Consider the following 27946-nt stretch of genomic DNA (forward strand, 5'->3'; position numbering starts at 1 on the left):
TCCTCAGCTCTAGCGGCTCCTCCAGGCTGGTGACTTTTCTCCGGAGCTGGAGAGGACCACATGTAAAGCTGAATAGCTTTGCGCGGGGACCGGCCAGCGTGCTGAGCGCCTGCCGGCGTATGAGATTCCTCTCCTCTCCCAAACCTGAGCCTGGGAAAAGGCAGGCAGTGCTGAGCATGGCAGGCTGCCGGTGGGGTTTATGTTGACGCATGGAAGGGGCGACCCTGGTGGGTGCTGGCGGCTGCCCGCGGCGGCAGGGTCTTGCCCCGACCCGGTGCTGGAAGGTGCCACTCGCTCCTTATCATCTCTCCATCATCTGCATGGGGCTTGCTCACTGGAGGCTCCTGCGGGCTGTCTCCCAGGCGTATTTCATGCCAGCAGGATTTCCTATGGATTTCCTTCTGTGGGATGGCTGCACCCTCCCTTCTGCACTTAGGAACAATACCGTTTTGAGTGCTTCAAGTTGCACCAGGCTAATGAGCCCGGTAATGCAATATTCCTCTCTCTCACATTTCGCCTTTGCCTGTTCGGGTGTTTGGCTGCCGTGGCAGCCCCGAGCTATCGCTGTTCTCGATTGCTAAACGTTTTGAGAGTGGGATGAGCCGGCGCACCTAGGCAAGCTAAAAATGCTGCAGAAGATTGGCAAGCGAGGGGTGCCGGGGAGTGGTGCCGGTGAGCTCACGGCTGGCACCGGCTTTTCCCCCTTGGCTCAGGGAAGTATTTTGCAAGTTGTCATCGCCTTTGGTGATTTCAGAGCGGGGTGCTCCCCCCTCTGAGTCAGAACGGGGCCGGTGCCGCAGCTGGCATCGCGTGTTAGGGAGCTGCACGCCGTGCCAGGTGAGGGTGAAACCTGGGACCACTTTGGGGAGCGAAATCACGCCCGTGAGCATCCTGCTGGCACCTCCGCTTTTGCAGGAGTTCACGACTCGGGTGAGGATTTCTCTGAATGAAGCAAGATGAAGTGAATGGGGACTTTAGGAAACCCACAGAGTTAGCTAGCTACAGCCATATTTTAAGTGAGGTGAAATTAATTCAAGGGTTTTACATCCAGAACATCTTAAAAACGTCCTCCATTTGGACCTATCTCCCTTTCTTCATTTTGAGAGTGGTGGTGAGGAGTTGCACAAGATGGGGGTTACATTCCAGCCAGCGATGGCTCTGTTTCAGCTGCAGGTAAGTAATCTGGCAGATAAAAGTTTGGGCGCCCTGGGGAGGGATGGCACCAGATTTTATATATATATATGGTCTATAGATATTCTAATTAATAACTCATCTTTGGAATAAGTCAAGCACTTTGGCTGCCTGCGATGGAATTTTTACAAGCAGGGTGCGGTGTATCTGTGAGATAAAATCCAAATACTCAAGAATGTTTAATTAAAGTGTGTGATGTACTCCCATAGAAGACTGGACCAAATGGTGAAAGAAAATATTCACATGCACAGAATAGCCTAGTAAGCACTTTCAAAAGTCATGACTATTATTCAGTTTTTTGACACAAAATATGCCAGGAATTTTCTTCAACATCACTCTTGACGTGAGGTAGATAAATCGGTTAGGAAAAGGGAAGAAAAGGAGTTGGAGGGGTTTTCCTTTTTTATCTAGGTAACCGGTACTAGCCAGAATTTGTTTTCCTCTTGGAAGATTAAGTTAATATTGACGATACAGTGAATGCTGCCTTGCTTTTCACTGTATCGCTTTGCAGTGAGATGATGGAGGTTGTGTATGGCTTGGGCGCTCCAATACAGAATTTCACCTGAGCCTGTGAACAGATGAATAGTCTGAACTCCCTCATTTTACAGGCAAAACACAATGATTTGTCTGCTGATTTACATAGTCGCAATGTTGTCTGTGCCAGGAGACTTGCTCACAGGAGTTGGCTGTGTCGCTTCTCGACAAGATCTCAAGTAGGCACTTTGGGTCCGATTTTCAAAGGCCTGGAGGCATACGTTGGGATGTTTAAATCCCCTTATGACTAACAAGCGTCAAACTCTTCTCTAAAGCAATTGCTGCCTCGGTATTTTTGTACATCACCATAATTAGGCACCAAGACACCTCTGAGCTATTTGTGCACCCTGGTAACACACGGAACGTGTTAGCGTTTGCTTCGCATGGATCAGTTGGTTTTGTTGCTTTTGGATAACGAGCTCAAGTAGTCCGGGTCCAGGTGCTGGCCACCACAGGTATCTGTCAGAGTCCTTTCATCTTCCCGACCCAAGAGCTATGAATACCTTTTGCAAACCCCTCGGGGAAGAGAAAGCCTTGTCGATCAAACCGCTGTAACTTCAGGGGGCAGCAGGCGGTCCAGGGAGCTGCAAATGCATTCAGGTTGGGGCTTGGTATTTTAACATCAGAGTCTCGGACAGCCCTTCTCACGCACCCGGCTTCACAAATAGTTAACGGCGTGAGGTAATAGGGTTGTGCAGTTACACAGAAGGCGAGATGGGAAGAAAAGAGGCATGAAGAGCTAAAGGAAAAGACTGGAAAGAGGTGTTCACCATTGATGACAGGAGGGAGACGAAGGGATAAGGAAGCTGAGAGGAGGGCTCTTCCAGACAGAGCGGGGCAGGTCCTTCGCAGCAACGCTCTGATGCTGCACGGCAAGCGTGAGCCCACGGTTAATTTTTAAGTACATAGTATGGGACTTCTCACACACCTGCAGCGCGTGCGTAAGTGCTTTTCTTGGTAGGGGTCCCCTAGTGCTGCGAGTTTGTTTTAAACAACACGGCTGCCACCATTGCTGGGTGAGTCAAGGGAACTGGAAGGAAAACAGTCCCTGGTGGGTCCAGCTCATGGCCATCTGACACCTGACCAAGGGGAGTGGATGTGGAAAAAATGGTGTTAGCTGCTTTCCCCTTCCCTCTCTGGGTCTGTCAGGGCAGAGAAGAGGGCATATTCTCGTTAGCAAGCAGTGATTCAACTTGTCATGCGACGGTGGACTTCCTCTCTGCTGCTCTTAAATTCTTTTTAGAAGACAGCGTCACCCTTTTATCCAGATGGAAATATAATCCTTTCTTATGGTGAGGATATAAAGACATTGGCAAGCACCTGTTAGCCAGGTTGCAATTAATAGCACAAAGCCACGCAACCATACAACAAACCAGACAGGGAGCCTACACTTTATAGCCTTGTTTTAGACAGCCGGTACTTCTTAAGAATAAATCTAAGCTGAATGGCTTTCTCACTTCTTGCATCTGTATAGTTAAAGCTAACCTCAAACTAGCAGACAGATAATCAAAACTGAGAAGTAGAATGATTTGGCAGGTGTTTTAAGGCTGCTATTGCTTCTATAAATCCAACAAATGGAAGAAAGCCCATTGAAAGCTTTTTATCGCGGTTTTTCATCGTTAGAAGATCATATTTTGGGAATGGGGGAGTTTCTCTTTTTTTGGTATTTCAGATGAAGTTGGTCCCACAGGGTAGGTCCACAACCACAGCTGTATAAGTAGCTTACGGCCTCCCTGAGAAGGGCCAAGTCCAGAAGGGAGCTGTTCTGGAAAGTGTGCTGCTGTCAGCCGGTGAAGATTTCATGACCCTGAGAATGTAACTTCAGCTGTGATTTACGAGCAGTCCTGGGGACAGGCCTCTGCTGTTCGGTGCAACAGCACTTTCCAAAAGAAAAACGAAATTTCCACCAGCCAGCGCTCGGGGGATGCGCTCTGCTCTCCTTTAAAAATGATACCTCGCCCACGCTCGGCCTGACGGACGCCACTGTACATATCCCGGCTGTTAGGATGCCGAGATATTTAATCTGGCTTTCCAGCCCAAAGGATTTAGCCCAACATCCTAGGTTTGTCTTCAGTTTGGACTCGCTGGCTGCCGGCAAAGCAGAAGTTAGTGGTGGCCTTGAGGGAGGAGGGGATGGAAAGTGTTCCTGCTCCTCCGCCGTTGCTGTCTCCATTCCCTCGGGAAAGGGGATGACGATATCAGCTCCCGGCTTTCCTCTTCCTTGGCCTCTCCCTGTTTCTTTTCTGCCTCGTCCTTTGTGACAAGGGAGTTGGTGGCATTGCTCTCTCTGCATGGGGTATCTTCTAGCTGTCTGCTGGTGGTGGTTGATAAGGCAAAGACCTTCTAGGTTAGACCTGGGAAGGAAGCAGAGGAATCATCGTTATCTCCACCGCTGCTCACGGAGCCATCCTTTCTGCGTCCCTTGTCGGGCTGGTTTTGGTGACCCGCAGCGCACGCACCCCGAGTGTCTAGAAACAATGGGACCAAAGTCTCTGCAAGACCAAGAAAGACACAACATAAATGTAGTAGGCTTTCTTTTACTCTTCATTTACTTTGTCCTCAGGTCTCGCGCTGCATCCTTTCAGTCGGTGAATTGTTTGCAGTGTGGACAGAGTTTTTTCTGCACATCGCCTGAAAGGGCGATTCATCATTATTTTGGAAGCGTACCTCAAAAACATGTATCACGGCTCTCCAGGGAGGAATCAGGACTCATCCTTGACTGTTTGAGTGCTATGCTTTTTTTGTCTTTTCCACCCCTTTTGCCCCCTGCTTAATACTGCATCACTCCTGCTAAAAGTCGCAGACAACACGTCTCTTGCTGTCTCCAGATTTTCTTTCTAAAAGTTGCCATTCCCCTTTACCACAAGCGGCCAGGTCTCAAGCAAGATAAGAAAAAATCCCCCTTGCTTTGTTTTTTCTACATAAAGTGCAAGTGTGTCTGTGGGCCTGGGGAGTATCTGTTAGCGGGTGGTGTTCAGTGAAGATGGAAACAAAAAAATTAATATAATCAGGAGTTGAAATAGGTGATTTCTTTGCAGCGGTGTGTTAGGAAAATACCTGCACGAGCTGCAGCAGCCCCGCAAAGGTGTTTGTGGTGCTGCTAGTGAGGCTGCTGCAAATGTGCTTACAAAGCTAAATGTTCCCAGTTCCTTCCTTTTTACTCTCTGTAAAGATCTGCTAGAGCTCAGGAGCCCGTAGTGTGATCTGTTTGCTCTTGTATTTCTTTTTTTAAAAAGTATTAGAAAGAAATGGTTCAGCTTAAGTGATACAAGAAGAGAAAAACAACAGCCAGTGAGATTCCTGAGGGTTTTGGCGCATTTGAAAGCTTAAAAAATGGTCATAATGTAAAAACAAAAATTGGCAATTGCTTAATTCATGCTCTAATAGATCTTTGTCTTTTGGGAACATTATTCGAATGCCTGAGCTATTCATGTTAAAAAATGGCCCCTGCATCTGCACAGTGGTTGCTCTCTCACAAGGACAATTGGTGGCGGTGGCAGTGGGGTTTTTTTCCCAGTAAATTTGTGGGGAACACCTAGAAGTGATGAGAGGCACAGAATCAGAAGGCTGCAGTTTTGCAGACCTCTCTGAGCTTCAGCAGCTCTTCTTCTGCCCTCCCAGCATCCAAGAAGGAGCTGCAGATGCTTTTGGTTAGCCAAAAGAGGCTACCAGTATTGCTACAAATGGGTACCTGCTTTTCTAAAGAAAAATACAACATGGGTAGACCTTTTGCTTGCCTCAAATTACCAGACTTCAGCTGCAAAAAAAAACCCAACACCAAACCACATTCAAAGCAGCTCCTGAAGTCAATCAGCTTAGCCTGTTTAATTCAAGTGTGTGCTTAGGAGTTTGCTGACCCTTAGTTTAGCTGTTTTTGAGAAAATAAGAGGTAAGATGCTGAGGACTGGGTTTAAAATGGCTTTACAGGGAGGTTCAGATGATACTGTGAGGCTGTGGTCTGGGCGTGAACCACAGTTGTTACTTGACTTAGTTTTGGTTGCAGTTGAGAAGACCTACACCAAAGCTACCAATCAGCAAATCTGCTCCAGACTTGTCAGATTATTGCACATTGACATGTGCCCAAAAGCTGAAATGAAACACGGTTGAAATTAAAATGCAGCTTTACCAAAAGCCAGATGCTTCATTATGAGCTGAGCTAACCTACCTGCCAAATACTGCTAACCTGCATGAGGCAGGTGATTAATTTTTTACAAGTCTGCTTTGGCAACTAGACATCTGTCCTCTATTCCTAAAAGTAATATCTCAGGGCAAACGATTTTTTTTTTCTCTTGGTACTCCAAATTACATAAAACATACATATCATGAAAATTATATTGTGTGCATTCTGTATGAAGATACACTGGGGGCCAGTATTTCAGATCACTTTCACACCAGTGTAACTCCATTGGAATAATTTCTGGTTTTATACTTTCTAATTTTTATGTGTAAGAAGAGTAAAAAAATCACATCCGTAACATACCTTGTAATCTGGAATGTCAGTATATGTGGTTATAATATAGATTTTCCATTTTAATCAGTCATCGTTCCAACTAACAGGCTGAATCAGTGGAAAATATGGTGTCAAATTACTCAGTTGCTCTCTCGAAGTACGTTGCAGCTTTCATTATGAGCAGGGGTTTATCATTTCTTTCCTTGTGAAGAATAGCTTGAGATCTTCTTTGATGCATGCCATGAAAGGGAGATGATCCATTTCAGCATCTGCTATATACATACACATAAGTAAAATACATTGCATGCTGTCAGTGCAGGGAAATCAAATAAACTTTCTCCTCCCTCCACATGTTTAAGAAATAATTTAGCAGGAGTTGCATATTTTCACTGAAACAGTTGAAACACGCTAGTGATCAATTTACTTGCACATGGTAAAAATAATACAGGTTGCAGACAGATTTGTAATACAGTTTTTAAACACCTGTTTTTAATGTTTCAGTACCCAATAAAGCGGAGGAACTCCTGCTTTTGGTTTGCATGCAGACATTATGTACATTAGGATTTAAAAGTCTACTGCCTAGGTTTCAAATGCAGCCCTGTTCAGAGCAGTAAACAACACTTGCAGGCACAGCGTGGGTACGTTTTGGGGAGTTCCTCGGCACTTCAGTTACAGACACTGAAGTCCCCCTCGATGAGTTTGGCTCTTCGGGGCGCTGATAATATGGTGTTACTACCAAACGTGAATCCTGGCAAAAACCCATCGTCCTCACCAGGAAGGGAGCTCCTCCCTTGCCACTCGCAATCCTATTCCTGTAAAAACATTGCTGGTCCAGTTCTGTGTAATGTGAGGGAAAAAATGTAAAAGAGATCGAGCGAAGTGATCTTTCTATTACAGTGCAACAGAGCACTTAAGTACATCCTTAAATTTTCATAAAGTGGGTGTAAATGTTGAACAAGTGCTTAAGTCTTCTACCAAGCAAGGATACATTGATCAACTGGCAATTAATTGTGTCACTTATTGCCGCTCAGGTTACTCAGCTGCAAAATTTGGATTAAGACACTTTCACTGCCTTGCACGGGTGGGTGTTACAAGAGATTGGGTGTCACGTGTGAGCGTGTGGGGCTGCCAACTGCCCGAAAATAGCATGAGAAAGGGGAGCAAGTTGCAGCATCTCTGTTCGGTTCTTGCAGACCTCTTTGCTGCTTCTCAGGAGATCCATTAAGTTTTCTCTCTTAAAAATCTGGTGCACTTTGGGCATCGGTTGCAGGTTCCCCATGTGTTGCTGCTTCCTTCTGATGGTCTTCAGGTGAATGCTATTAACTGGAACCTCCTTTTCCTCTGCCTTCAGTCGCTTTGGTTTTGGGATCCTTTAGGATGGTTGCATCTTCTTCTTGTTCTGCCACCGTTATGCCTGCCCACATCTAACGGGGGTGAAGTCCCTGTGTTTCTGAAGCTTTTACTGGGTGTCTTGGCAGCAAGTCAGGCATAATGATGCTAGAGCCAAGCTTCCTATCACCGTCCAAAATCTTCTCATTGCTTTCCTTTGTCTTTGGGCAAACTGCACCTTTCTTCATGTCATTTCAGTCTGTCACCGAAGTCTGCTATATTTAGCTGATTCCTGTGCCTGCATCAAAATAGCAGTACCGGCGTACCATGCGTGTTCCGCGCAGGACACGGATGCCCATATTCGCCGTACGTAGTAAGCCGCGCGCTCCCATCCCCTCGGCTCTCTGCCCGTGAAAGGACAGCGGCTAGCGTTCGGGAAGCCCGCAGCGTATCGTGGCTGTGCAAATAGATAAATAGCGTGAAGGGAGTGGGTCGGAAGGGAGATCACGTTTCGTTGCTGGAGAGCTGCTCGGAGCCGAGCCGTGCGTGAAGCCCGGGCGCAGCTCAGGCGCAAAGGGTCAGCCCCGAGTTTTCATCCCCCTCTTCGGTCTTCTTCACCCGAGGCCGACGCTTGGTTTAGCGCCGCAAGGAGAGAGACCCCCGAGACGGTCGCGACGTGTCGGGATCGAGAAGCTCGAGGGGGGCGGAAGAGGGAACGCGAAGCGCCCGTTTCGGAGGAGAGACCAACCGTTGCCAAAAGCGAGCGCCGGCGAGCGGGTTGGCGCGCGCCGGCGGGGCGCTGGATGCGACCGTGGGGTGAGGGGAACGGGCGCTGCGTGGGTGCTGCCGGCGGCGCGCCTGGCACGGCGGGCAGCACCGGGGCCGGCGGCGGGGGGCCGAGCTCCCGCCGCCATCCCTCCCCTTCGTTCCCCGCAGATCTTGGCCCGGCGCGTTGCTGTTATGATCGCTATGGAAATAATTTCAATGTGTTTTGTAGTTCTGAGATGCTGCGTCTTGCGTTGTTTGGCCAGAAAGCTGCTTGACTGGTTTTAGAGGGTGGCTGTACATGCATAAACACTGGCTGATTTTTTTCAGGGTGGAAAGTAGGAGATTCGCAGCATGGTTTTAATTAGAATCGCTCATTTAGTCTTTCACTGCAGTGTGTTCTTTAGTTGAAAGATAATTTAATTTTCTTTGTTTTGGAAGATTTTCGTGCTTGTCTGTGTGAAATGTCTTTATTTACTGTGCCTCATTGTGCTTTGTGCATAGCTTTGATTGTGAGGAGAGTCAAAACCAAAAACTTCCCTGGGCTGTATTATTTTCCACCTGCTGTGGCTTTTAATACGGTCTCACTGCTATATGTGTACTAAGTGCCTGCATTTCTAGGAGAAAAACACCAGAGAAAATTGGCAAAGCATGCAGGGTTAGATTTAGCCATAAAACTCTCATTGACTTGAAGAGGAATACCACGTCTGAAAGTTGTGAAGTGCTGAAGAAGTGTAACTGGTATGGGTCAGTTTGGTTTTTCGTCTTGGAGAAGTCCGCAGAAGGTAACACTTGTTGAAAAAAAAGGCGAAAATCAAAAAAATCCTGCTGCACTTTGTAGAACTCTGTATTAAGATTTTTTAACACCTCCTGTGCTACAGAGAGTATTTGGTCTGGTGGAAACACAATGCAGCAGACATATTTAGTGCTTGTCATCTCAGAATAAAAAAAAAAGCTATATAAAATATGTAAACCTCTCCCCATATATGCAGGAATTCATAAAATGGCTTGGCATGTGCAGCTTTTAAAAAAAAATAGAGGTGGCATTTATTCATCAATAATCCTTAATCCTGCAATAATTTTCCAAATGGCTTTCAAATTAATTTTCAACGACTTCTCTTGCAATGATGTTGTTTTCGTTATGTGGGCCTTATGTGTCATAGCTCTGATTCTGCAGTAATACAATATTCCTCAATATAGACTCAAATATTGTTACTGAATATAGGTTATAGAGTATTATTGACTACAAAATGGCAGACGGTTACAGAATTTTACATGAACTCCACCCATAGCTGCAAACATGAGCTGCCAGGGACAAACAAATTTAGACCGCAACTTGCAGACACATGTGCTAGCATCTAGGTACACAAGTAATCTCAAGCACATGTCCTGAACACATCAAAGCCTCATTTTCTAATCCCTCCCGGTTGTGAGGAAAACCTTAAAATATGTGAACTGACAGAGCCCCACTGCTGGCTGCAAGAGCCCTAGTTGAAATGGAGGCAGGTCGGAGAGGTTTTGCAAAGAGCAAGACGATGCAGGGGCAATGCTAGCGCTGGGCTATGGCTCTGCAGTTTTCCTAGTGTAAACGAAGCCCCTGAAACTCTCAGCCCAAATAGATTTTGCACGAGTAGTTGCTCTAATTGCAGGCCAGCGTTTACCTAGAAGCCTGGCCGTAATAGCAGATGTTTTTAGGAAAATCGTCTGATGAGTAAAACCATTCTTCTGTTGCTCCAGTCTCGAGGAAAATAACGTAAATAAAGAAAAATATGATGAAATTTGGCCTTTAGCCTCCTGTATCTCCGATTATTAGTGAATTCTCTTTTCCCTTTTTGTATTAGAAAGGTATGTAATACATGTTTGAATTCAAGATAAAAATGACCATCAGCGGGAATAGCGCTCGGGATTGTATTTTTATTACGATTTTAACACGCACTCCAGTTTTGAAACAACAGCAACAGCAAGGCCACCCAAAATGTACCTGACGCTGCTCCAGAATTTCCCATGTGCTCCAGAGCTGAGGTCGGGAGCACTGCTGGGACCGGGGAGCGGAGGGTTGCTGCGGTCTTTGCAGGCGAATGCGTTGCTCCTCGCTGCGTCTCTCCGCTGAGGGAGGGAGGGCTTATTAGCCCGCGACCACCCGCTGCCCGCCCTGCGTTACGGCTGACTCTTAGGTCTGGGGTACATCACCCCCCCAAAAATCAGGGTGGAGAAGCCGAAGTTACGCTGTGGTGGAGCTGCCTTTGACCTTTCCCTCTGGGATTGCACAGGGCTGCACAGTCCCACCGTTCGGGTCGATGGGCTCGTACCCCTGCCGTGAAAAGCTGCGGGCAACCGCCCGAAACGCAGGACGGTGAGGGGCGAAGCCTCGTGCCCGTAGCGGGCTCCGCCGCTGCGGCGGGGGTCTTCTCGCGGCAGCCCTGCTCCGCGTCTCGTGGGGCGAAGCGCGGTGCGCCTTACTTGCGGCGCTGCCCTGGGTTCATGGGACACACGTGCTTTGTAGCACGTCCCGGGCGGGTTGCAGGGGCGACTCTACGCTTTGGGTTTATTTGGCTAACCGTAGATGTCTGCAACTGAGCTAATTGCCTTAGTTTCCCTCTGTAATCAGGGGAAGGCTTGTCGGTGTAGAGCTTAGGGAGCTATTAATTTTACTCTGGTGTGAACGTCTGAAGCAGCTCAGGTAAGTCACACCTTCAGAGTGCATGTCTCGTTTTGCTGGCTGTGAAGGCGGCCAAGGTGACTAGACCCTGTTGTTTTCCAGCCCGTATGTGTTAAAGGTAGGTGGCGTGAATCACCCGGCTTTTCCCTGTTTCTTTTTGACTTGATGCGTCGTGTATAATTATGTGTAACCGGGCCCAGCAGGCTTTAAGCTCTTACCGGTTCGCCAGGACCGCGGTTTGTTTCTTGGGTTGGATACCCAAGTAAGGCTTGAGCGCGGTGGGGAGGAGCGGTGCTTTTTAAGACTTCGGCGTTCCTATCTCTGGCTTGGGTCTTGGCCCATGCCAGAGCCTGGTGTTTGAAGTCAACAGGTCGGTATAGATGCTGTCTTGCTTTGGGTGTAAAAAACACAGATCCTGGTCACCAGTACGTATCGTACCTCCCTTTGAAGGAGAAAGCGGTACCCTCAGTGTCCTCCTCATGTCCCAGTCATGCACTGACACCCTGCTACACCGACTGCAGCAAGGTGTCGTCCATTTGCAGCAGCGGATAAGCAACTCTGTAAAGCTTTTATTGGCAAGTTCTGCCATTAATATTTGCAACATCTCATTTGGCTGTCTTACTAGCTTTAAACGGGGTTGTGGTATTAGCTTGTCGGTATTTGGATGAAATTCTAGTGCAACAGCTGTTGCTAAATAATGTTACTCAACATGACAATATTTAGAACCATCGATTGAAAATAGTCCATATATGTTGAGAAAGCTTATTTAAGAGTCTTTCATGCTGATTTTATATACTTGCTGTTGGAGATCACAGGCCTTTCAGTTCATTTTAGCCTTTGTGGCCTGTTGGGCAGAGCTACTCATGTTATGCTGTTGGTCAGAGTCTGGTCTGTTGCATCTTTTTTTTTTTTTTTGGTAAAACAAGTGATAACAACCAACAGCATCATCATTGCTCTCAAACAACTCACAGTGTGGAATCCAGTCTCTCTGGATTTTTCACAGTTTAATCAGACTGTCTTGGAGGTCAAAACCTTGAAGCCGAGCTATAAGATAGACCTGACCTATTTTTATTCCTGCATTAAGATGCTTTCCGTGGAAGGCATGCTCTCAGATAAAACTGCAGCGTAATCGGAGCTGTAGGACCAGGTGGATCAAAGGTGGCTCGTGGAAGGAGAGTAGGACCAGAAGTGTGTAGTGACCTGGCAAAACACACTGCCCTTTTCTGCTCTGAGACAGGAGTCACAAATAGCATGCTTATGAATCTTGTGCATGTGATGACAGCACTTTTTGGGGGTTGAAACAATGGAAGCGGAACCTGTCTTGAGGAACGTACATGTGCAGACAGCACTTTTCTGACTCCGAAGAGCAAGGGGGTTGCATTGATCTGCTTTATTCCCTGAGGAACGTGGGTGTAAATCGCACGAGGACTGGAAACAGAGGGCTGGGAAGCGCTGCATTTTCTGTAGTGAAGAAGGGGTTACCGGGCCACATGGCAGAGTTACTGGCTTTTATTTTATAAGAAGGCTGAAGCACAAATTGATTAAACATAGAGCAGGCTGGAAATATGTAAAAACTTGTTATGAAATTTTCTCTGCTCTAATCGAGTCATGTATCTGTGATGAAGCAAAAACTATCTGGCAGAGCTGGAGACGGGAACTTGATCACCCTATGCCCAGCTCGCTGCTCCTTCAGCCACTAAGCCATCCTTGCTCTGTGCTTTTATAAAATGCCTTGAAATGCTTTCCTTCTTTTAATTCACTTCTACACTAAAAAAAAAAATAAAACGGACAGAGGTACTGTGAAATTTGGAAGCTATCGGTATTCATGTGACTTGCAGAAGAAGCGAGGAGGTTTATTTCAGACCTTCAGACAGCCTCCCTTCCCACTCCCTCCTTTCCCCAAACACAGAGAGCAGTCAGGGCTTGACTCATGGACTGTCTGATTATAATAAGTCCCACTTGGGACATACAGCTATATAGCGTGCTAGTGCACTACGTGCTTTGTCTGCCTCTATCATTGAGTTTGCAGTTCCTGCTCTGCGCTGTGGCCTTTGACTCCGATGGCTAATTAAGTAGAAAGATGTCTTACATAAGAATTTTTTTGTCTTTTTAAAGGAGTTCTTGGCAAATCAGAGAAATTAAGAATTGGAAGCATATTTATAGTCATTTTCATGGCAACAGAACAGTAAGTCCAGTATTCGTATTATGAATACGGCTCAGTATTTATAGCTCTCCAAATATTTACAGAGATAAAGCCTTTAAACATAGCCCCAGCTTTCTGTCTTCAGCAGCAGTTTAAATAAATGTCATTTGGATAGGAGTTAAAATTTAGGGGGAAAGCAACCATTTCTGGTCTAATACTGTCTCACTGGTGTCTGTGAACCCTAGAGCTATTTTGCCTGGAACTGTGTTGCCCGTGTCCCGTGGGAGCCAGTGTTCATCTTGATGTGCAGGAAAAGCACCTCAGAAGCATGGACCCTTAAGCAGAGAACCCCCGGGGGTAGCTGGGCACCCCACGAATTTGCAGGGGTGGGAATTCATAGAATAGAATCATAGAATCATTTAGGTTGGAAAAGACCTTCGAGATCATCAAGTCCAACCATCACCCATGCCCACTGAACCATGTCCTGAAGTACCCCGTCCACTCGCTTTTTGAATACCTCCAGGGATGGTGACTCAACCACTTCCCTGGGCAGCCCATTCCAATGTTTGAAAACCCTCTCAGTAAAAAATTTTTCCAAATATCTAACCTAAATCTCCCTTGCCTCAACTTGAGGCCGTTTCCTCTTGTCCTATTCAAAGGCACGCAGTTACTGCCAGCGAGCCACCGAGCGATAACGCGCCATTCGGGGCGCGGGGGGGGGTTGTCCCGGGTTGGGAGAAGTCGCCGATGGATATCGGCGGTGGCACGGTGCCGTGGCTGGGATGGGCATCGTGCCCGTCCCGCTTGTGCCGACGGCACCTGACGCGCGCCACGGGATGCCGGGCCAGCCTGCGCTCTCGCCCGCGAATGGGAGCTCGCTGGATGCGAGCGATGCGTCAGCGGCATGACAAAAGGCAGCTTGGCGAGTATGAGCTTGCCTGGGGTATCTGCCTAAGAATATGTAATAAATTCCTGTCGCGGTGCTCCTGCGATTTTTGGGGTTTTTTTGTTTTATTTTTTAACTCTTACGTGGCCACGGGTGCGACTGTCCAAACGGAAAGCCGTGAATGATGCCGGGGGCCAATGTTTGAGTGGAAACAGCGTAGACTGAGTGGTTGGGTAGGTTCAGGGAGGGCACTGTTGCCTTGACTTCCCCGCCCCAGACCCGGATTTTTAATCCGCGGTTTCCAGAGCCCTTCGCTCTTGTTGTCCGCGTGCATTTACTTAATTGCGATTGGAAAGCTGCCCACTCTTTGGCTTCGTGGTGCTGAGGTTCCCACCCAGCCGCAAACGCCCGCAGGCCGCGAGGGCGGGGAGCCCCCGAAGGCCGCACATGGCGGCCGTGCTGCAGGACAAGCTGGCTGAGGGGAAGGTTGTCCTCCCGCCTGAGGGCCGGCAGCGGAGCCCCGCGGGGAAACACGGGGCTGTTTACGAAGAGGAAATTTCCTCCTCGAAGCGGACTGCCTGGCGTGGGGGCCACCTCCGTCCCTGCGCGGGGGGAACGACTCTCCCCGGCCTGGTCCTATGAGGAGGTTTTGGAAGCTCCCATGGGTGCCCTCATAGAGACGGGCCGGGGCGCGGAGAGGGCTGGCTGCCTCCGGTCGCCTGGAAGCGGGGCTGGGGAGCGTGATGAGGGGACAAGGATTTGGGGGAGGACGTCTCTGTGGTCTCCTGGTAGAAGATGGCGTGACAGCAGTAACGATTGCCCCATGTCCCAGTGAATAAGGTGCCCAGGACCTACAAATTTCGTTCTGTTAGTAACGCCATTCCTGATGGGCATCCCTCTTGTGAGTCTAACAGTTGTAGGAGGAGTGTGACTTGGTTTGGTTTCTAGGTACGTGTATTTTTGAGGAGTAAAATCCTTCCTAGAAATAGGGAGCAGCGTCTTGCGGCTGTTTAGACAAGGAGGTTTCATGGCTGTGCTGAGAGCCAGCAGCCACGAAGGCTGTTTTTCCCTGGATAGAGACCGAAATTACTTGTGAGCCAGTGACTGAGTGTGCAGCATCTCTATTGCATTAAGATTAATAATTCCTCACAGCGTATTTGCAGCTGGAAGTTTTATATAGATCTTTATTCATCATGATGTGAACAGCTGCTCTTTTGCTGCACTGTTGAATTAAAGTCCAAGTGGCAGCGCTAGAAAGTGCCACATAAAACACACTCCTGCTGTTTTCCATTCACTCCTTCTCCTGTCCAGCTCTCACCTGCTGCCCAGGCTTAGCCCTTTGCAGGAGCAAGCCATCTTATTTTTATTTGTGGACCAGCTCTGACTGTATTTGGATCTTAAAACAGAGTCTGAGTGAATCCAAGGAAAATTAGTTTTAGAAAGGAAAAATAAATCTTGAAAGTAGCAGAAAAAACTGTAGGAATTCCTGTTACATTTTTATTTGAAGTTAAGGGAAGGGCTAAGGGGTAGTGGCATGTATGTTAAGTCACACGGGGCATAAATGATACACTTTGTTTGGTTAACTGTGTCAGATAAAATTCAGCAGAAGCTATCACAGCCAGAGGGTCGCCTCAGCTCATAAGAAGGTGTTTTCTTTTCTTTTTTTTCTTTATTCTGAAGTCTGTCTGCTCTGCTGTTTTGAATGAGACGTTCCTCTTTTTTTGGCTCGTGCTCTCGCCAGAGAACAGAGTATACAGGAGCATCCGAGTGGCCCAAGTTTAGCACCTCTATTTTGAATCCACACTGACAAGTGGTCTGGAGCTGAGCTTTGCACCTCATCCAAAAACTGGCACCCGCTATTGCATGCCTGGTTGCTGGCAAAGGGAAGAGGTACCTGGTCAGGGTGATGTGCCTCTCTCTGTCCTAGGCACGCTGTGGGCTGCAGCAGCCCACGTCCTTCAGGGCCAGAGACCTAAAAAACACAAAGGGCACACGGGTGGTACGGCAGTGCCTGAAACACGTACGCCTGCAGACTGTGGTGCTGAAGGCGGAGAGAAACAGCCGGAAAGAGGCAGGGATGCCACGAGAACCCCAGTGAGGCGAGCGCCGCGGTGGTTTATTGGTGCCAAATCGACACTGCCAGGGCTGGTCCTCGCCCCGCGGGGTCCTGTGTCTCTCAGCTGGGGGCTGCCGGCCCTTGCCCAGAGCCCACTTTCAAGCATGGAGTACAGTTGCCTGCTGGTTCCCTGCCGCTGCCTTGGGGTGCCCGGTGGACCCTCTGATCTACAGGAGGGATGCCTGGCTTCCTTCTTGAGCAGAGAAGTCTGGGGTGGTTTGAGTCCTGCTTAGTCAATAAGCCGTCTCCCATGGGTGGGTTTAGATTAGATGGAAGGAAGAAGTTGTTCACTGTGAGGGTGGTGAGGCGCTGGAGCAGGTTGCGCAGAGAGGTTGTGGCTGCCCCATCCCTGGCAGTGTCCAGTGCCAGGTTGGATGGGGCTTGGAGCAACCCAGTCTAGTGGAAGGTGTCCCTGCTCATGGCAGGGGGTTGGAACTAGATGATCTTCCAGGTCCCTTCCAACCCAAACCATTCTGTGATTCTTTGGCACTTGGCGTTAAGCCCTTTGGTTTTGGAGAGAAGGCCGAGTGGAGAGTCTCTACAGTCTCCTGCCTCAGGGCACCTGAGGTGTGTTTTTTCTTTAAGCCTCCCCTAGCAAAGGAATTCGGAGCCAAAATGGGGCGAAATAGGTGGGGGGTATTTTGCGATGAGGAGGGCAGTCTTTTCAGGTCTTTTTTTTCCCCCAGAGCCATAGGTTGCTGGCTCTCTGAGCCTTCAGCAGCAGGTCCCCGGGCATTTTCAGCCCAGGGGCAGGGAGGCAGGGCAGTTCAGTGGCTGCCCAGGCGAAGGTCAGGCAGAATCTCTGCAGTGCACATGAGAATAGATGCCCAGGTCTCCTGACCTCGCCCTCGGTGCCTTCGCTTCACATGACAGTCATTGCCTGCAAGACCAACTTTTCCCTCTTCCCATTGAAACCCATGATGCAACAGCTTACGTCTTCCAGTGCTTCTACAGGGTAGCTAAAAGTAAATTCTTTTTCTTAAAAATCAAATTGATGACCCTCTTTTTATGCATGCTTGGTGCTCACTGCTAAAATGAATACCCAAAATATTTGCGCACTTTCTTTGTCGTTTAAACAATCTGACCTTCAATTTGGTTTTAAAAAATCGGGACACTGAGCGCTCCCTGATGTTATTTTTTTGAGGCTGTATATTAGGTACGCTTTTAAAACATGGCAATTTGTTTCATTTTTTCATTCATCATGTGCAGTTACTGTAACAAAAAAAAGGCCTACTGCTTGAGAAAGTTAGCAATAAAGCTATTTGGTGTGCAGCTCCCAAAGCTCTGGCTTAAAGAGACAAGCCGCAATTACTCTAAAAATTTCACTATTTTATAGATTTTATCCTGTTTGACCTTTTTGAAAGCATTGGAATGATGTTCCAAAACATTGATTGGAAAAAAAGGGGAAGATGCCCCCTTTCCCCAGACTGGCTGTTTAGTCTCACTAATGATTCTTTCCGAACTGACTCGGGGTATTCCTTGAACAGTTCTAGAAATGAAAGTGGGACAGATGGACGTGTAAGACATTGCTGGTAAGCTCTGCAGTTCCTGCTGCAAGCAGCGTGGCCATCGGTTACACGGTCGGATAAGAAAATGTAGATATTGTTCTTACTATTTTTAGAGGCACAAATGGGTGTATTTATTTGTTGTATTTGTTATGTACCAAACGTACAAAGGACAGGCACACACGTCTGTAGACCCATCATTGATATGGGCATTACCTTTGGATTGTTTTGGCACATCATTATAATTAAGGATGCAGCCCCTATTAGCCTGGAGAGTCTCAGGCAGAAACTGCTGACTAGTTTGGAGAGTGAATACTAAGTCCCTGGTTGTGCCCCACTTTGTTATTAGAGTGGGAGCTCTGCCCTGAATGCATTGGGGCTGGCTAAGCCCTAACTCTGCCACTACGGTCATTTAACATATTTACAGAGTCAGAGGCTGGAGGAATGCACCGCTGTAGGGTTTTTGCAGTCTTTTCCCAGAATTCCAATAAGTACACTTAAAAGCTATTGTGTAGTGTAGCTCCCTTTTTTCCTGACGGCGTGGGTGGGTGCAGAGGGTGTACCTGGCTGGTGTGTCCCGTCGGAACGGGACCTTCTTTTGGTGGCCTCCAGGAGCCTCTCCAGGCACAGAGGACTCTTTGTTATGACAGGTAGCTTTCTGAGCATTTCAACAGATGCTTTGGCATGCCAAAAGCATAAAGCACTTGGAAGGGAGCACGCAGAATATTTCAGCCGCGTTTCTTAAAATAAATGTCGTGGCTTAAGTAATAGAAGTTTTCCTCACAGACTCTAGAATAACCACCGATGCCGAAATAGCGTTTGAGTCGTTGGACGCGATGTTTGCAAAAATTCCTCAAAATCCGGTAACTGTAGCAAGGTTCGGGGAGATTTTGCTTTTTTTTTCTAATGCTCCTGTTAAAAGCACCTCACCTCCTCCTGCTCATCGTTTTTCAAGTCTGTTTAATTCTGATCGCCAGATTTCATAGATAGGCACCAGGCACGCGGTTGGAATCCAGGCAGGCTGGATATGCTCACGTCTGTGATAAACCTGAGGTTATCATTGCTGTAAGACTGAATCAGCTAGTACCTTGCAGTCGGATGTTGGCTGCAAGAGGTGAAACAGAACTGTTTCCCTCCTGCTTTTCTGGCCGCCGGAGGAAGACGCCTGGTGTTCAGCACTGCGGTGCCTGGATGCATGGAAAACATTCAGCCCTGATGCACGGTGCAGAGCGCGTCTCCCCGGGGAAAGGCTGGGATTTGCTTTGGCACCCTGCACCGAGATGAGCAGCAATCCACTGGTGAGAATCAAGACGTGTTGGTGGAAAGAGGGCATTGCGAAAGCGATGACGGAGAGGTGTAGGAATCCCAAGGGAAAGCTTGGTGCGGTGGAGCAGTCGCCCAACCGGTGCAGCCTTTCCCTCGCTCTTGCGTAAGATGATGTAAAGTGACAAAGAGCTTAACTGTGATCGGTCCTGTTCTGGTGTTAATTACCAGTGACTGCATCGCTTTTGATAGAATTAGAGGAGTGTGAAACAGGCCCACAATTAAGTCTGATTCTGATCTTAGCAACTTCAGACAATATAAATGCAAATATCATTTGAGACCAGTTCAAATATTTTTAACAGTGTTGCTCAAAAAAAAAGAGCAGAGTAGTCAGTGGTCCGTCAGAACAAGAGAACACGACCCACTTTCATTTCAAAACCAAAACCACTGACCACAGAGGTCTTATCTGCCTACTTAAGTTTTGCCTGCATCTTGCCTTTGTACTAAACCAGGAGACTGCTGTATCGTCACCTTTATTTGGGAAGGAAAACTCATTGAAAAACATTGTGCACCTGATCCTTATTTGCAGCTAAGTCCTTTTACACTTTCACAGCAGGGAAAAGTACAGCTCTTTCCACTTGGATCTACGTATTGCCAAGTAAAGCATGCTCGGTAGGAAAGGCACGTCCTTTATTATGAATGCCATAGCCGAGAGCAGCCTTTGTCACCCATACTCAGCCGCTGAGTTATTAAGAGAAGAGCTTCGGACTGTGTTACACAGAGAAAAAGATAAAAATAGGGTGTCTGACGCATGCATCCCATGTCGCACGCCAGGAAACAGAATCATTATACCACCGAGTACAGTATTCCAGAGCATGCGTGGAAAATATGCATGGATGTGAACACGCGAGATCTTTCCTCATCAAGAAAAATACTCATTCCCCCTTTTCCCCTGTCCCATTTTAGATCTGTCTTGTTCGATATTCCCTTTACCTGTTGACAAATCTAACAGTCTAGAGTACTGCAGCTCTGCCTTCACTGCCACCACTCCCTTTGTCAACTTGCTGAACGATGGGACGGTAATACCGCTCTCCTATATCTTGAGGAAGCCACAGAATAGTCTCGCTGCGCCCAGCTGAGAGTAAGCAAAATCTTGCCCGTTCTCCAGACATCTGCAGCATGGTGAAAACTCCCAAAGCTCAACGCTGTCTGTCACAGAAATCGTGTGCTGGGTGCATAACTAAAATGAGTCATCCACAGTATGTGCCCCTTTAAATGTTAATCCTTGCATCGTTCTTTTATTGCTTCTGTTGGCATACACAATTATGTGACATAATATAAAAGTAAATAATGTGATGCAATGGGTAAAACTGAAAGGGAAATACGTATTGGAGATCAGATGCCTTCTACCGCAGAATATGACATAAAACTTACAGTGACGTGAGTGCGGATTTTGCCTGTTTTGAGGGCGGCAAAATCAACTGTGTAGTGATTACATTAGTCTTTCTGGATGTTTTTGACACTTCCCAGCTGTTGAAAACTTCTGTTCGTTCAGTGCTGTAACAACTACTTGTCTTCAGGTGCAGCAGTCAGGGAGTAAGTAACTGTGGGTAATGGATCCAAAGCAAAGCCCAGCACGGCTGTACAACAGGGCCTTTAAAAAAACCAAACATAAATCTAGTTTAAAGGTCACAGACCTTAAAAAACAATGCAAAATGTGCATCTGAGATCTTCTTATTTTCCAGCACGTGAACGCTTTTTGGGGAAGGGCAGGTGTGCAAAGCTGAGAACTTTGGGTGTTTGATTGCATCCTAGTAGGAAGCCTGTGGGAAAAGCACAAGCTGAGACTCAGAAGTAGGTTACGAGATATGGCAGCAGCCGAGTTCAGATTTAAAGATAAAGTCTGAAATAGCAGAACCCAATGCAAGACCAACATTTTTTGACCCTTTTGCCCGGATTCAGTAAAACATATGGGTACCTCGGTGTGCGATTTTGCTTTTGCTGAATTGAGGTTTGAGTTACTCGCTAGTCTATTTTTACGTTTTAAGCGGCCTTGTAATTCTATATGTGTTTGTTTTAATTTTACACTCCCCATAAAAAGCACCGTCCATGACGAGTTGGAGAAGTGACCGCTGGTAACGCTTAGAAATTTAATCGGCCGGTGTGTCACACTGTCTTACTTTCCCCCCCTGCAAACTTGCGTGCCGCTCTCCATCAAAAATACCCCGCGATACCTTGCGTCTCCTCTGTCACCTTGGCTTTGCCGCTGAGGCTCTGGAGATGCCGAGGCGGGGTGAGATCAGCCCGGGCCGAATCCAGGTCACTCCACCAGCCCCGCTCGTGCGTGCCGGTGACGGTAGTGACCGTCCTGGGCTGCGAGGCGGGGAGGGACGGGGTGGTGACGAGGAGGACGGTGGCTTCTCCGTGGCTGCCGGCTGTGCCAGGGAGCCAGGCAGCTCAGGTTGCGCCTCCACCTGAGGGGTTTAAAGCCAGAAAACCCTCTTTTTGCAGCATAGCACTAACATCAGTGTCAGGGGTTGCGGGTGTTCTGCGTGGGGCTGAACGGAGACGCGCAGCCCACGGCACCCTGCTGAAGGCAACGTGCAGGCTTGGCTCTGCTTTCCTCTCTCTGTCGTTTCGCCGATACCGCAGGTTTTCAAACTGCCGCTAATGTGTTTTCAATTTGACAACGCGGATAGAGACCCCCCCCCCCCCATATCATATCACAACCCCCTGGCTCTGAGCTGCCTTCGCGTGGTGTCTCAGCAATGCGGAGCTGATAAAATACTGTAGCGCTGGGAATGAGCCTCCTTGTCCTGTCCCTGCGTCCGCCCAGCATCCACGCGCTTTAGGTAAGGACGTAAAAATCACTACGCTCCATCAAACAAATTAAAGCGCTTCTGTTTTCCTCTTGGCTCTTCTGACCAGAGTGTGGGGTGAAAAATCTGTACACCCAATTAGTGATAGAAGATGTGTCTAGGCACAAGGTCCTTCCTTGCTCATGCATTGGTCACCGTGGTACCTGAAAAGTTGCCGTTTTGCATTCCTGTTGCCACCAGTGTGTTTGATAGCAGTGGGAAGGCTTCGTGCCTGTGTTTGCACTCACCAGAATTTTGCAGTGCTCAGGGAGCAAAAGTGACTCAAGATCTTTGTTCTTAATAGCATTCCTGCTGTCAGAAGGTAAAATACCCTGGAGAGATAGGTCTTATGTTATTATGAAGCCACAAATTACTTTTTAAGATTTAAGGAGAGTGAAAGCAAGCAAGCGAAACACAAATATCGACAACATTTGATACAGGTTTCACCGCTTGCTTTCAGCTTTATTTAGCTTTGAGCTCACAAGCACCATAAACTAAAATTGTTTCTCCTCTCAAAATCACAATCAGTAGTCTAATTTTGATCTATCGCATTTAGTGACGGTGGATAACTCGTGCCCAAACCCACCTGAACCATTCACAGAGGAAACCGAACCTACAACAAAGTGAGCAGGTTTGCTCTGTGATGGTGCATCTCGTGGGACAGCCCACCTTGCCCACGCTCCTCTCTCCTATAGTTGCTGCATCCTCCCTTCCCATGGGACGAGGCTTCACAGCTGACTACTGCAAAATAACTACTTCTGTGAGGCTCAATTCCCAGGGTTGGATGGCGGCGTAAAGCGGAGGTTGGAGCTCCTCTGGGGCCAGCACCCGTGGTCTCCTTCACACCAGCGTGTACCCAGAGGAGCTTCTTCAGGAGATGGTGGGGATGAGGTCAGGCTCTGCTCCTGCTCCGTCCCCAGCCAGTGGCAGAAATAACTTGTGTTGTCATCAGAGCGGTCACTGTAACATGGATGAGGTTCAAGTCAGGCCCAGTAGCTTCAATGAGATTTTTGTGCGATTATAACAAGAATTTGACACACATGGTGAGCTCCTAGTTGTGTATATGTGATCTGTCTCCACGCTGGCCCAGGAGGTATTTACCAGCATAAAAATCAGTTAATGAGGGGACGTGTCACGAGCAGCAGCCTGCTGCTGCACGAGGGATGACCCAGGAAGCTTGGGGATGGATGAGCTGTGTCCTTTCCACTCGCAAACCCCGGTGGTTTTGCCACGCTCAGTACTGGGAGGGAACATTGACTTCATTGTGGTTTTTGCCAAACACCACGGCAGAATTTATGCAAAGTTTTCTGTGGACGTAGCAGGAGCCCTCAAAAGCTCACCCCGTCTAAAGTGCCTCAGGTCCTTCAGGATAATGAGACATTTTCTGAGTGCACCTTTTTATTGTACCAATATTACGTTACAGGAAAAATGGAAGGGGGGAACTTAACACATAGCACCTGTCACAAGTTCTCTCCTTGAATTAGGCTCTCCTGCTTATAAAAATTTAATTGATTCCTAGCAGTTTATGTGCATGGTGCTCAGTGGGCGTTTTCTGTTCTCTTGCCAGCTACATGGTTACTTAGAAAGCGAGCCGCTCACGCTACAGCTGTTCATTGGGACTGCAGACGACCGCCTGCTGCGACCCCATGCTTTCTACCAGGTTCATCGAATCACCGGGAAGACCGTTTCCACCACCAGCCACGAAACAATACTTTCCAACACCAAAGTCCTGGAAATTCCACTTCTTCCAGAGAACAACATGAGAGCAATGTAAGACCCAGGCACCATATCTGACTCCTAGCAGTTTCCTCTTGGTTGCCTCACTTCATTTCTTCTGCGTTGGGTTTTGGTTTTATTTTTGTACACACTTTTCCTTCTCCTGTATTTTGGGGTTTTTAAGTATTCTCTGTAATAGTAGGTTTTCACAACTTTGCCAGGACAAATTGCCCCTAATCAGCTTAACAACAAAATGAACTTCACAAATATTTATGACAACCGATTGCTTTCATTCTAGAGTTTCAGCCAATGTGCTTATTTGCCATTTAAAATAAGTATCTCGGTTACCAAGCTGTAAATATCTCCTACCTCAGCTCCTGCATTTAGTTTCTAAATATGACACCTCTTGCTCCTATACGCACTAGCACAAGGAACAGGGCCTATTAAAATTTATCTTTGGATGTCAAAGGAAACTCGTAGAGAGCATTTCCAAGTACCCTAGTAGTTTTCTGAGATGAATAAAACCACTCTTATTTCTTACGTAATAAAAATCAGCATTTTTCATGGCATTTGTTTAGAAGCAAAGCTTCTAGAACTAAGAAGTAAAGGTGACAGCTTACAGATTGGAGTTATTAAACTGGGGTAAGTTTAGTCCTACGCAGAAAAGCAGGCATGGATGTCTTAGGATCTTTGAATTAGTAGGAGTCTGAGTGATAATTAAGTGCCCCATAGGTCCATTACACACAGTTAAATTTCATTATAGGATTGTATATAAAGGTTCAAATATCCCTCTGTGTATGCGACATACATGAGACCCTCCACATTATTTAATCCCATCCGCTCTGCCCGCCTCGTTCAAATGATCCTAGCCCTTGCAGGAGGCATCTGCCTTGGGAGGAATTTGTGTGTGCTTGCGTGCATGTACAACTCTTGGTGTGTGTAAAAATGTGAATGTATTCATGTTTATATATAGATGCATGCACCTTCGTGTGTATGTATGGGGAGACAGAAAGATAAGTAAGTAGACAGACAGAAAGCAAGGAAGAAATCGTGGCCCCGCCAAACCAGATACCATGGGAAAATCCCAGGGAGCTTACTAAAATCACAGTTTCACTTCTTGTTATTCAGACAGTTTGCTGTGCCTTAATAAAGTGAAAAATGGTATCAGACACCTGAAGTCCTTCCGCATGTAGTGGTTATTAGAAGCTGGTTTGCAGTGTCATGTACAACATGCCCCGGGGTGCCTCATGTAAATAGAAGAGCTAGAATGTGTTTAGCTGCATTGCCAGCTGGGCTTAGGGTGATCACTCAAGACCCGAGGACCTCTGTCACTGCATTGTGTTAAAAGTCACGACAAGCCTGCAAAATTATTGGCCCCTTTTGCTGTCATCGTAAGCTGGCACAACTCCATTGAGGTTATTGAAATTTCACCAATTTGTACCCACGCCATATTTATTTGGCCCTTTATTTTTCCAGTTGGAATCACATTTTTGGCCATCTAGGAACATGATTACCGTTTCAATCATCTTTCTCCCTAGAATAAAGGTGGTTACAGAGTTTGGGAGCCAAGCTGAATATTTTTGTGACATTCATGCCAGATCGTAGTAGAGCTCTCCCAAGAGCCACAAACAATGCTTTGGCATATATAAGCCTTACACGTCAGTAGTCTAAAACCTCATGTAGCACTAACAATGAATTGAAATTTGGAGCCAAGGACTTTTCTCACACATACTTTGTGTATTCAGGCCTTAATTCAGTGAAACACTGAAGCTCATCTGCACATTTAAACTTTTGCACATTTAGCTACTCCTATTGACTTCAGATTTTAATGTCCCAGACTTTACAAGCCTGAATTTCAATGCTTTGTCTCCTCTGAACTTTACTGGCTCTGAACTAATTGTCATTAAGTACTTTTTATTTATTTTACAAGTGTTGCTATAGGAGAGACAATATTGAGAAGCACGCTGTTTCTTCTGTACGTTATGGATCTTTGCGTAGAATGTTGATGTGGGGACAAATATTTCATAATTCTTACGGCTTCACCTGCTAATACGTGTTGTTGAGAAGCTTTAATACTTTCATTAGTTTCTTTGATCATACCAGCAAGGGCCTTTTTGTTATTCTGAAATCCATACTTTGGAAAAAATGCAGATCAAAACTGTGCTGCCATAGTTCTTGTTTGCAGTTTGCTTCAGAACAGAACTTCAAAGCTCTGGAGGGGGAATTAAACTCTTTGAATGCAAAATAAAATTAAACTATGCATATTCAGTGTAATAAAATGCGTGCCAGAGACCAGTACCCAGAAGAAATTGCCATGTAGGCTTTGTAGTTGTGGCCAAAGCGGAGGTATTTTTGCAGTGGGTTTCTGAGTGCATATGTTTATATATCTTTTGTTCTGGGAACTTCCTCTGTTGAAATTTGCTTTGACAAAAATTCTGACTTGTAAACTCATCCAGGAGAAAAGCAAAGTTAAAAAAAGGAGAGAGAGGTCAGAAACAGTAACAGTTCTATCTGATGAAAAGCATGTTTTTCCCTAATGTGGAGGGAGGACTCTGAGTTTAGTTTTTTTCATGCAGAGCTTCAGCTTGACACTCAGTTTGGGAGTATTTCCAACTCATTCAAATACAAACACCTTGACAGTAGAACTGACCCCAGGGAGAGCTGTGCTCATTAATAAGCATTTTCAGGACTTTGCCCTAGAATAAAAATCAAGTCAGATTTTTCTCCAAATTAGCTGTAACAAGTGCAATTGTAAGTAATGCTGCATTCTAGGTTAGTAACACTTTGTGCATTACCATCTCATCCCATTGACTCTTCTGGTCTCGCTATTTTTTGGGGGCTTTGGTTAATCTGTAAGCACCATCATTTTAGAAAGTCTTTTAGACTTTCTTCCTCTGGGAACTGAAGTAACATCCTAAACTTGTGTGCTCAACAGCAGCTACTGTCTGTTACTACAGATAGCCCCTACTTAGCTACTTGTGGATGCCAGTACTAGCCTTAACAAAGTCTGCTGTGTTCAGCCTGGTCATTGCGTCATGCCTGACTCAGATTTTTAAGAAGGATGTACAGGAAAGAGGAGAGAGATCGCATGCTCCTGTCTTCCTGAAGTCTGCTTGAAATGAATTGCATTGCTCTGTGTTTCCTTTTGGATAGCATCGACTGTGCTGGGATATTAAAGCTCCGAAACTCTGACATCGAGCTGCGCAAGGGGGAGACGGACATCGGTCGGAAGAACACGCGTGTGCGGCTGGTGTTCAGGGTTCATATCCCGCAGGCCAATGGCAGGACCCTCTCCTTGCAAGTAGCCTCCAACCCCATCGAGTGCTGTAAGTAGGAGAAAACATCCTTCTCTTGCGGGGTATTGTGCCGTCCCACACGCAGTCTTTGTCCACCGACATGCTGTACGTTGGTTTTGCTTTACCTGTCCAGTTGGTGAACCTTAATCTGCTTTCCAAAAGCACATGGTTTATATTGAAGACAAAATACCCGCGTCTTAGAAAAAAATGTGTAGCTTTGTGCATTGATTTCAATAGGAAAGAACGCACTTAAAACAAGAGTGCACTTAAACTAACAGCTGACCTGGAAGGGACAAGACTTCTTTTTTTGGTGACTCCCTATCATACAGGTAACTGCTGTAGGAGTTTTGGAAAACAGCTACCATGTCCTGTTCACTCTCTGCCTCCCCATCATAAAGCAAAAAGCAGCAAACAAAACCCCAACCCCTTTGATGAGGAGCTAGCAGTATACTAGAACTGACACACTGGCACAAGCTGCCTGCAGCTTCAGAAAACCTCCAGAAACCAGGTTTCCGCACTGGGGTCTCTTTGATTGAAGAGACTGCTTTTTATCAGATACACTGGGACACCCTCCAAAGACATCTATATCATCCTTGCTCTGTAAGCCTTGTCATCCTCCCACACACAAAACAAAACCTGCTTGCTTTGCGTAGCTTTAAGACCGCAGCGTAAGTGGTGGAAATTGAATTTCAGTCTAACTCCCAATGCTAATTTGGTCATCTGGATGGAGTGAAACAGTTTTTTAAGGTTTTGTTGGATTCCACAAAGTGGATCTTTCTGATGCAGACAGGGTAGGGAGTAACTTAACATCTGGCGGGGATGTGGGGGGTGAGCTCTGGGGGTGGGGAGCAGAGGGGATGGGGAGGATGCCTTGACCATCCCTAGCTCCACGCGTACTGGAGGGTCTTGTTTGTGCTTGTGCCTGCATCTTTGCCGGGCTGGAATCCCACACAACATGTCTGGCAGGTCCTGGAGCGTGTCAGCATTTGATCTCTTGGAAGCGTAGTGCTTTTTCAGGGACCATTAACAGGGAGGCTGCAGCAAAGAGCATCCCTGCATTCCCTTTTGCAAAAGCAGTGGCATTGGTGACAGACTTTCAGACCAGTGCCAGCGCTCCATCCTTTCGCCTAGGGTAGTACCGCTGCCGCTCTGGTAGTCCAAGCCTGCAGGAGAGGCAGAAGTTGTAGGAAAGGGTAGTGCTGTTAGACCGACAGGGATAGCTTCTCTCCTCCACT

The 27946-nt window shown here is 47.0% G+C and overlaps 1 protein-coding gene across 6 annotated transcripts in view; it reads left to right on the forward strand.

The window, feature by feature from the left end:
* NFATC1 (nuclear factor of activated T cells 1) overlaps window positions 1-27946 on the forward strand; it is a 114813-nt gene that overhangs the window by 22191 nt on the left and 64676 nt on the right. For all 6 annotated transcript variants that reach the window (XM_069809232.1, XM_069809233.1, XM_069809228.1 and 3 more), the window contains exons 4-5: window positions 23267-23469; window positions 26569-26741. In XM_069809232.1, the coding sequence (XP_069665333.1) occupies window positions 23267-23469; window positions 26569-26741 (376 nt within the window). The remainder of the gene's footprint in view (window positions 1-23266; window positions 23470-26568; window positions 26742-27946) is intronic.

The sequence above is a fragment of the Haliaeetus albicilla genome, chromosome 21, assembly GCF_947461875.1.
Source record: "Haliaeetus albicilla chromosome 21, bHalAlb1.1, whole genome shotgun sequence".
Lineage (NCBI taxonomy): Eukaryota > Metazoa > Chordata > Aves > Accipitriformes > Accipitridae > Haliaeetus > Haliaeetus albicilla.